Source organism: Lactuca serriola, chromosome 3, assembly GCF_051521515.1.
Source record: "Lactuca serriola cultivar US96UC23 chromosome 3, Lser_US96UC23_V15, whole genome shotgun sequence".
Classification (NCBI taxonomy): Eukaryota; Viridiplantae; Streptophyta; class Magnoliopsida; order Asterales; family Asteraceae; genus Lactuca; species Lactuca serriola.
In genome coordinates this window covers 106,361,405-106,371,849 of record NC_136410.1, presented here as the reverse complement: position 1 = coordinate 106,371,849, position 10,445 = coordinate 106,361,405, and the positions used below count along the sequence as shown (strand labels likewise).

Here is a 10,445-nt window from a genome sequence, read left to right as displayed (position 1 = left end):
GTTTTTAAAACGAAATTTTTGGTCATGAAAATTGGGTCGTTACAAGTTGGTATCAGAGCCCTAGTTTGAGGGATTCGGACACACCTTCGGGAGTGTCTGAACTCAAATCGAGGGATTAAAAGATTTTCTAAAAGAAAATGTTTTCTAAAATTGAGAAAAGAGTTTTGAGAAAGAACGAAGTGTGTGATGTGCGCGACCGGCCGAGCTCAAGTAAGTATCCCCAAAGTACCCATACAAGTTTATGTTATGTTTATCAGCTTTTGTAGAACAGCATGCTAGAATAGGACTAAGGATCTAGGAGTGATGCCTTATGTGCCTGCTTAATGTGTTTCAGTTGTATGAGAACTTGCATGCTAGTTATTGAGTAGATAGTAAGTAGGATAGCCTGATTAGGTTATGCCTGGTAGTATGAGCTTAGCACTTTATGCTAGCTCAGTTCCTGAAAGTGGATAGAGTTAATTGAGATTGTTACCCTTATCTGAATGCTGCTTGCTTCGTGCTTCGTGGGACTCTGAATAATGGGAGTTAGCCATTAGGCGAATGCGTCACGTCACATGTGATCAGGGTTGAATAATCTTAGAGTGCCGGATTTGATCCTACTGCGCAGCTCTTGTTTGAGTCCAACCGTTGTAGGGACGAGTCCGATACTCGAAGGATTATCTGAGCCTCGTCACATGTGATGGTATTCGGGTAATGGCTAATTGGCATTACAAGGAGGCCTGCAACAGCTGAGGACTGGTTAGAGTGGAACTAGAGATTTCCCTAGGGCAAGCCTAGGATGAGTATAGCAGTAATCAGCAGTAGTGAAAGGGATCTGGTGGAGTCGAGGCATTCCTTGAAGAAGGTACGAATAGATGTGGAAGGTAGTATGGGCCCGTACTACTGAAAGCAGAGGATCCGTACCCGAACCAAGGATGGCCAAGATAATACCAGGGAACTTGTAAGTAGATGTGATCCCTCAGGGAGTATCAGTATCACTAATGATTGTTGTGATGTATTGCAGAATGGTGGTACTTCGATCGAGGCCAGTAAATGGCGGTTCAGGAGAGGGGTCAGGTTCGGGATCAGGTTCCGAGCCGGTTGATGAGGGACTACGCGAGTTCATCGCGTCAGAGATTACCAGGGGTATCCTTGAGTCGACTCCCATTATCTTCGGGTCGATCAAGGAAGGGATCATCGAGTTGATGGAGGATCGCCTCAGGGCGTTCAGGAGCGACATGGCATCTGGCCAGTCGGGGTCTCGCACACTGTCCTTTACGGACTTCAGGGGCAGTGGTGCGCTGGATTTCCATGGGGTGAAAGACCCCATTGCTGCCAGGCGATGGATTGCAGACATCGAGTCTGCCCAGTTAACTAGCTTCTGCCCCGAGGGGTCGAAGGTGAAGTATGCAGCAGGATGTTTACGGGACCGAGCCCGGGATTGGTAGGAGTCAGTGGGTGACTCGTTGGGAGCCTCAGCTATCGAGGCCATGACCTGGTCGGATTTTGTGACCAGGTTCAGGGCAGAGTTTGCGCCGGCGGTCGAGCTTCAGCAGCTGGCCAGGGAGTTTCTTGACATGAGACAGACGACGGAGACTGTGGCAGAGATCACCGCCAAGTTCCGGGAGAGGGCTTTGTTGGTGCCCCAGTATGCCGGTGACGAGGACATGAGGAGGACTCGTTACCATGATATGCTACGAGCTGACATCCGGGAGCATGTTAGCTTTTCGGCTTGCCCTACCTTGGACTCTATGATTGCCAGGGCGAGGGAGAGGGAGATAGATTTGGAGCACATCCGGAAACGGAAATTGGAGGAGGGACAGGCAGGAGGGGCTTCGGGGAAGAAGCCCAAGGGATCAGATGGTAGGCCGAAAGGCCAGTCAGGACCGAGCCGCTGCAGGAAATGCGGCAGGCCGCACGAGGGGGCGTGCAGGATGGGATCATCAGGCTGCTACAAGTGCGGCAAGTCCGGGCACATCAGCAGGGATTGCACTGCTCCGGCAGCAGTTATTCAGACATCAGAGTTGTTGTGTTTTCACTGCAACCAGAGGGGCCACAAGAAGGCCAATTGCCCCCAGTTGATAGTTTCAGCGCCGGTGAAGGCGCCAGCTCCAGCGACTTTGCGGATCACGGATGGCCGGCAGGGCGAGTCAGAGGCTCCAGTGGTGAGGAGCCGAGCATTTCAGCTGACTACCGAGGAGGCACGCGCCGCACCCGATGTGGTGACGGGTATGATTCTTTCCCTCTATCTTATTTTTTATAATGTTATGTTATTGATATGTGCTCTGTATGTATACGTATGCATTAGGATCGTTCCATGTAAACGGCCTCCCAGTTCAGGTGTTATTTGATTCGGGTGCGTCCTGATCATTCGTTTCAGCATTGCCATCTCCAAAAATTGGCCCATTCATCAATTAGATGTCAAAAATGCTTTTCTGCATGGTGACCTCTCTGAAGAGGTCTACATGAAACAACCTCCTGGATATGTTAATCCCACTCTTCCTGATTATGTTTTTCACCTTCGTAAGGCTTTGTATGGTCTCAAATAGGCCGCTAGAGCTTGGTACCAGCATTTTGCTTTCTTCCTTTCTTCCATCGGTTTTATCAGCAGTCATTCTAATTTCTCCCTGTTCACGTATCACTTTAGTTCTTACCATATCTACCTCCTTTTTTATGTTGATGATTTTTTCCTCATTGCTTCCTCTTATGCTCTTATCTCACGTATCATCACTCGTCTATCTGCTGATTTTTCCATGATCGACTTAGGTTCTCTTTCATTTTTCCTTGGAATTTCTGCCTCTCGATCTGACAAGGGTCTCTTTGTCTCGCAATCCTCATTTGCGAAAGAAATCCTTTATCGTGCTGACATGTCCTCCTGCAATCCTTGCAGTACACTCTCGGATACTAAGTCTAAATTATCCCCTGATGGTGCTCCTATTTCTGATCTTACTTTATATCATAGTCTTGCTGGTGCCTTGCAATATCTCACTTTCATTCGTCCTGATATTGCATATGTTGTACAACATATCTTTTTATTCATGCATGATCCACGTAAACCTCGCCTCCTTGCTCTAAAACGTATCCTTCATTATCTTCAAGGTATCTTGTCTTATGGTATCTCCTCTCGGCCATCTTCCATCAATCATTTGGTTTCTTATTCTGATGTTGATTGGTCCGACTATCCTAAAACTCGTTGGTCCACCTCTAGGTTTTGTGTCTATCTTAGTGACAATATCGTTTCTTGGGCTTCTAAACACCAACATGTTGTCTCTCGGTCCTCTGTTGAGCGTGAGTACCGCGGGGTGGATAATGTTGTTGCCGAAGCTGCCTGGCTTCACAATCTTCTTCTCGAGTTGTTGTGTCCATTATCTAAAGCTACACTTATGTTTTGTGATTATGTGAGTGTCATGTATTTATCGTCTAACCCTATACAAAATCAAAGAACCAGACATGTGGAAATAGACTTGCATTTTGTTCGGGAACGTGTGGCCATTGGTCATGTGTAAGTTTTGTATGTGCCCTTGGCTCTTCAGTTTGCAGATATATTTACAAAGGGTCTCCGTACTCAATTATTTTTAGATTTTAGACACAGTTTAACCATTTTTAAACCCCATGCTAAAACTGAGAGGGTGTGTTAATTTATATCTTGTTTTTTTATGTATTTTACAGAGTATAGGGATCCCTTTGTAACATTTACACACACACGTACACGCGCGCACACACACACACACACATATATATATATATATATATATATATATATCTCAATGCATATGTACTCTAGTCAAGGAGGCTTTCCTACATTTCACACTACTAATGCTTTGTAAAATATTGGAACCAAACTTAATGTGTAAAAGAATATGGTTTTTTGAAAACAAATAAAACTCTTTCAAGATTATATCTATCGAAAATGTCTTCTAAGTAAATAAAAATCATGCAAACTTCAAAAAGCAAACAATTTTTATCTTGCGAATTGCAGATGTTTAGTTTACATCTTATTCTAAAGATGTTGTACGTTTTGCCTCTTCAAAAATAAATCGCACCTTAGTCATATAAAATCAATTCATGTAAAATTAAACCTTGAACTTTTACAAGGGAAATGATTTGGTCATTGAAACGGGCTCTAGTAGGTTGACCAAGTTACCAGCTACATAGCATGACATATGGACAATGTCTAACCTACCTTCATGTATGTGGTTTTAAATCAATTTGATTTTTTATTTGTTTAGTTAATATTATTGTTATTAATTATTGTAACATCCCAAGTCCAGGTATACCTTATAAACCCTTGTTCTTTTGGTAATTGTCAAGTTTAGCCCTTATTGAGAAAAAGGTGGTAAATGAGTATGTGTGGGGTACGCGTGTGTACCCGTAGCGTACTCATGTGCGTGTTTTTGACGTGGAAGCCACCTAGTACGTTGGGCCTACCAGAGGGTACGTTGGGCGTACTAGGCCCAAAGTAAAAACCCTATTTTTGGGTGTGTGCGTATATAAAGGATATGACGGCCTCATTCCTAGCACCATCCTCAGTCAAACAACTCCCTCAAACCCTAGATTCTTGTTCATTAAGCTGGTGTGTCCTTTTGAGAGCCTTTAAGTGATCTTGTGTGTTCTTGGAGTGAAGAAGGAGCTTTGAAGAAGAAGGAGTGGGAGTCCAGGCTGTGGATCTGAGCATATCTGTGTTGGGAGCTTCATTTAGAGGTATAAAGCTCAAAGCTTTCTCATTCTTTTGATTTGTGCATCATGTTAGATCATTTTAGGGTTTTGGTCCCCAAATATGACTATAAAGCGAGATCTAGCAATCATAAACCATAAAGCTTGAGACTTGATCACTTATAGAGCTTGAGAAGGAAACCAAAAGATAGGAAATCTTCAGATCTTACTTCACTAGGCACCAAAGAGCTTGCTTCTTCTTTAAGGACCACCAAAATCATCAAACTTCAAGGAAACAAGGCAATGAAGGGGGTTTCTAACTTAAGGTTTCTCTAGAGATGGAGGTCGTCAAATGGGGAAACCCTAGAAGGTAGTGTCCTTGTATAGGGCTTAAAGCCATAGAATTAGGGTTTGGGCTGATTGCTACCACGCATCGTGACCCTTACTTGGTCGCATCACGACTTATGACGTGATACGCACTATGTCCCACCATTAAAGGTGCCACGAACTACAGTTTTTCCCCAAACCCTCTAACTATTTTCCATAATATTATCAACTAAGAACATATGGAAAACAAGCGTTACACTAATATCTTACTCCTACAAGACCAAATGCCGCGTATACAATCAACAATTTGTCTCAATACATGTACATGCCACACACCATACATTGGGCACCAATTAAATAGGTTTTATGCGTTATCTTTGTGGCATAATAGATAAAGGATTTAACACTGTGTGTGATTCCCCATTCACACTACAAACCTTTGTTATTGCTAATCGAGTAATACACAAATATAACTATACTTTCACTATGCGGCACATTATTTTCCATAGTAAAAATCCCATCACTTTTAGTAGCCCGCTCCTCCACTAAACCATAGTATAAAAAGATAAAACATTGTTCCAACTATTATTGTTGAACTAATGTGGATCCAAAATATTCTAAACAAATTTTGTTTCATAGTTAAAATACTTCAATCATCTATTGTGATAATGTTGGAGAAACAAATCTCATGATAGATCCATTTTTCACTCCAAAATGAAGCACCTAATGCTAGCATACCATTTCATTTTGAACAAGTTCAAAATGGTGCAAGAAGAGTTACTCATGTTCAAACATGTGATCAAAGTGACGATATCTTAATAAAGTTACCATAACATTGTTAGCTTGAATTACTAGTATCAAAGATCGGTCAAATCGCTACTCTAAGGAGGCATTCAAAATTCTTCGTAATTTTGAAAACGGAGAATTTCATTTTTTATGAAAATTTTCGAAAAAATATTGAATTAAACGCGTTTTCATAATTCTCATTTTTATTATAATTTTTTTTTTTCAAAAAACGATTTATTTTTTTGTAAGATTTTCTAACATGTGTCCTAAAGGCACATATAAGAAGCAGTAATTGAACTATTAATTAAAAAAAATTATACCATAATTAAATATGAAATTTATTTATTATAGAAAATATTTTTCATAATTAATACATTTTACATTTAATTATGGTAATATTTCATAATTAATAGTTTTTATGTTTGATTTTAGAACACATGTTAGAAAATCTTTTTTTGTTTTTTTTTTTTTTTTTAAACTAAACACATCATAAATTTCTATATAATTTGAAGGTATTTAACGTGGATGTTCAAAACTCAGTTAGGACCGATATAGTCGATTTGGTTAAGTTCGATTTTTGGTTTTACCTTGTAATAACCTGATTTACCATCTAATTTTTAGCTAGTTTGTCAAAATTCGGTAAATCAATTCTTTCTTTTGTTTTGATTACTTTCCTTATTTCAACCTTAATCTAACAATATTCGTGTAAAATAAGGAAAGGAAATAGGAAAGGAGACGCTAATTACCTTTTTCTTTATTAAAAAAAAAGCCTTATATTCCTTAACCCTTACTCAAAACAGTCAAGAAAATCCGTTTCTAGATCCACCTCCCTTTCCTCACACCCACAAAAACAATCCAAATCTTCTGCTTCAAGTTTGAACAACCCCCGATTCCTCCACCGGCGTCACTCACAACCACCACCGTCACCATGATCAACGGTGACGCTACCTCAAATCAATCACCGGAAGATGAAATTGACCCCTTCTTACGAGGTTACAACCCTAGCGATCTCCGAACTGCGTCGGAATTTCTCTCCAATTGGTTACCTTTCCTCTCTAAAGGCCTTTGCGACCACTGCTCTCAGTCCATCTCCGATCGCGTTCGATCTCTTCATCCAAGTATGTATTTTCTGAACTTATCAAGATTGCATTTTTTTTTCCTTTTCTTTTCCAAATAAGCTTTTCGTTTGATAGTAGTTGTAAAAATTTGATTATATAACTATAGTTTAACATGGTTTGCGTCCATTAACGAATTGGGATCTTGTTGTAACTTTAGATTCTGTTAATTTAGAGTTTGAAAATCCACCTTTTAAGAACCACACTGATTTAGTATTTTATCTCGTATTGATTGGTGATTATTAGTGGAGTACGATACTGAAACTGATCAACAACAACACCAAGAACACGAAGTAGAAGTTTCAACCCCAAATCATAGTGATTTTAGCGGAAGCATTGGCACTTCAGTCAACCATGGTGGTTGTAAAGATGCAACAACAGATAACAACGACACTGATGATACAAATTCCTTGGGTAGCTGGAAAGACGATGGAAACGCTACACCTGAACAAATTGAAGGAACATCAGGAAGTGAGAATACTCAATCTCCACAAAACTTTAAACCCCCAAAACCACGAATGTCATGGGCTGACATGGCACAGGAGGATCTAGAAGCCGAGGAAGAAGAAGAAACCAATGGGCAATTTGGTAATTTCACTAGTAGCCAAACGGAAGAAACCGGGTCAGAGACAAAAACAACCCGAAAACCAGGGTTGTCAAGAGAACAAAGGGAACGTATTCGTTTCACAAATGTCAAAAGGAAGAAAGATTTTATTTGCTTAGAGAGAGTCAATGGCAAAATCGTAAATATCCTCGATGGGCTCGAGCTTCATTGTGGTGTATTCAGTTCGGTTGAACAGAATCGGATAGTTGACTTTGTTTATGAGCTTCAAGAGAAAGGAAAAAATAAAAAATTAAAAGGTTCGTAATTCATTTCAACTTTATTCTCTTACTAAACACACACAAAAAAAAAAGTTATACTAATTTTTTTGTAAAAAAAAATCTTGTAGATCGTACGTATACCGCGCCTCAAAAATGGATGCGAGGAAAAGGCCGCGTCACTATTCAATTTGGATGTTGTTACAACTACGCAACGGTAAGTAATGGAATCGAGCATTCCATTCCGTCATTGATTCCATTCCGTCGTTGATTCCATTCCAATGATTCCATGACGTTAACGATGATTTTTTTTTATGTGATTGTAGGATAGGAATGGGAATCCACCGGGGATATTGCGAAACGAGCTAGTGGACCCCATTCCTCCACTTTTTAAAGTGATAATAAAAAGATTAGTGAAGTGGCATGTGCTTCCTCCAACATGTGTACCCGATAGTTGCATAGTGAATATTTATGATGAAGGCGATTGTATTCCACCTCATATTGACAACCATGATTTTGTTCGCCCTTTTTGCACGGTTTCTTTTCTAAGTGAATGCAATATTTTATTTGGAACAAATTTGAAAGTTGAGGGGCCCGGGGAGTTTTCTGGTGCCATTGCAATTTCTTTACCGGTCGGGTTAGTATCTTTTTCGTATTTTCATATTTTGATTTGAATCTATTATATATTTGATTGTTTTATTGTTTTTTTTTTTTGAAATTTTGTAGATCGGTTCTTGTGTTAAATGGGAATGGAGCTGATGTGGCGAAACATTGCGTGCCAGCTGTTCCTACTAAAAGGTTTGAATTCTCTCCTTGTTAATGACTATATGTGAGAAATAGCAATGTGCTTTTGTTTATTTGAGTTTTTATGTTTTATAGCATTCTACTTTCAATTTTAAATGCATTGAAAAATCTAGCCAATTATAGCATTGTACTTTCATTTTTATTTTTTTATTGTAGCAGTTATTTTCTTTAGACAAAAACTCATAAATGGTCCCTGTGGTTTCCTGAAATTTGTTATATAGTCACTAAGTTTAAAAAACCTCATAGATGATCCCTGTGGTTTCAAAACTTTTATCAAATAGTCCCTCACCCACCATAAAAAGACTTATTTACCCTTTTTAATATATTTTTGATTTTCTTTATATAAATCTATTTTTTTTTTAAAAAGGAAAAATTCAATAAATAATTTGGGCCCACCTCTCTCTCTCTTCTTATTTTTTAAAATAGACTTAAATAAAGAAAATCAAAAATATATTATAAAGGGTAAATAAATCTTTTTATGTGGGTGAGGGACTATTTATTAAAAGTTTTGAAACCACAGGGACCATTTATGAGGTTTTGTATTTTCATTATTAAAGTCATTGCTATAATTATAATTCGGTGGATTTTTCAAAGTACAATGGTGTACTAGAAAGAAATTGACTAATAATAAACAAATCAAATGAAATTTAATTCCTATTTCTTACATTCAACATTTTAATAATAATAAATTAAATAAAACGCTCACACTTTCTGATATTAATTTTATGTTTTTTTCATATCAGGATTTCTATCACATTTAGAAAAATGGACGAATCAAAATGGCCAGGCGGGTTTGTTCCAGAACCGGATCTTCAAGGACTCGAACCGCTTTCATACGAACCGGGTCGACCCGCACCCACACCCACGGGTGGTGGTCTGAACCACACCAGATCACACCCTTCAAATAGACAAGATTTTAGAAGAGATGATCATCATACAAGGAACAATAATAGCTCAAGAGGATTGCGGGCCCCACAGGGCCGGGTTTATGGTCAAACCAGATATCAAGGTCAAAGTCAAAGTCAAGGTCAAGGTCAAGGTCAAGGTCCAATTCCTGGTAATAATAGAAGGAAGACTAGGGTAGAGTATTGAGTATCGATACTATTGACTTGATTTTGATGGAGAGTTGATTGATTGAGTACATATTATGTGTGTTATTCTTATTCAAATGTGATTTTGAGTGAAAATAAACATGTTTTTGATTTTTGTTTTGTAAATGTGTTGTGTAAAATCATGTTTTGATTGTTGAGTTTGTATACTGTGGTTGAGTTTATTGGTTTGATTTTGAAAGATGAAGGTTGATGATTGAAAATAAGTAATTTGTAAGGTTGCTTTTCATGTAAATATATTAGGTAAATTGTTTGCTTGTTATATAGTTATGTGTATATCCCAAAATATTATCTTGTAAAATATATAATGGTAAATTGTTCGTAATAATGATCAACTTAGTCTAAATTTGGCAATATTGCCTTACTTGAAAAACAATTCAATCATTTTCATAAATTAAATATCCTCCTATCTTTTAATCCTACAAAATTTCCTACCCATTTAATTGATGACATGTGTCATATTAGTATCCTAAAATATCATTAAATCTCATTAAATGAACATTAAATGTTACACGTGTCATCATTTCATTGGGTAGGAAGATATTTAGGAACAAAAAGTAGGAGGATATTTAATTTCTCATTTTAATGATTATCTTTTACCTTTTGAAAATGTGTGTTGACCTTCGTAATCATATTTGTCAAATTCAACCTCCAAAACAATATTTGTATCACAAAAACTACGTTACTTTTCACTAGAAACACCCTCTTGTGTGTTGTGTTAGTGTACATTCATTTTCTTAGTTTTATTTTTGTAATGATTAAACAAATCTTTAAGACATGTTTAAGAGTCTTATTATTCACCTTTTCTAGCATCTCTTTGTTTTTCTTATAATTCTTACCATAGATCATTTCG

At 38.1% G+C, this 10,445-nt stretch overlaps 1 protein-coding gene across 1 annotated transcript; it reads left to right on the top strand.

Moving 5' to 3' along the window:
• The first annotated feature begins 6,530 nt into the window (after window positions 1–6,530).
• Window positions 6,531–9,700, top strand: LOC145092997 (2-oxoglutarate (2OG) and Fe(II)-dependent oxygenase superfamily protein). The gene is made up of 6 exons (XM_079031024.1): window positions 6,531–6,863; window positions 7,107–7,721; window positions 7,811–7,896; window positions 8,006–8,316; window positions 8,406–8,477; window positions 9,227–9,700. Exons 1-6 carry the CDS (start codon window positions 6,674–6,676, stop codon window positions 9,573–9,575), a joined length of 1,623 nt encoding a protein of 540 aa, XP_078887150.1. The 5' UTR covers window positions 6,531–6,673; the 3' UTR covers window positions 9,576–9,700.
• Window positions 9,701–10,445: the final 745 nt, after the last annotated feature.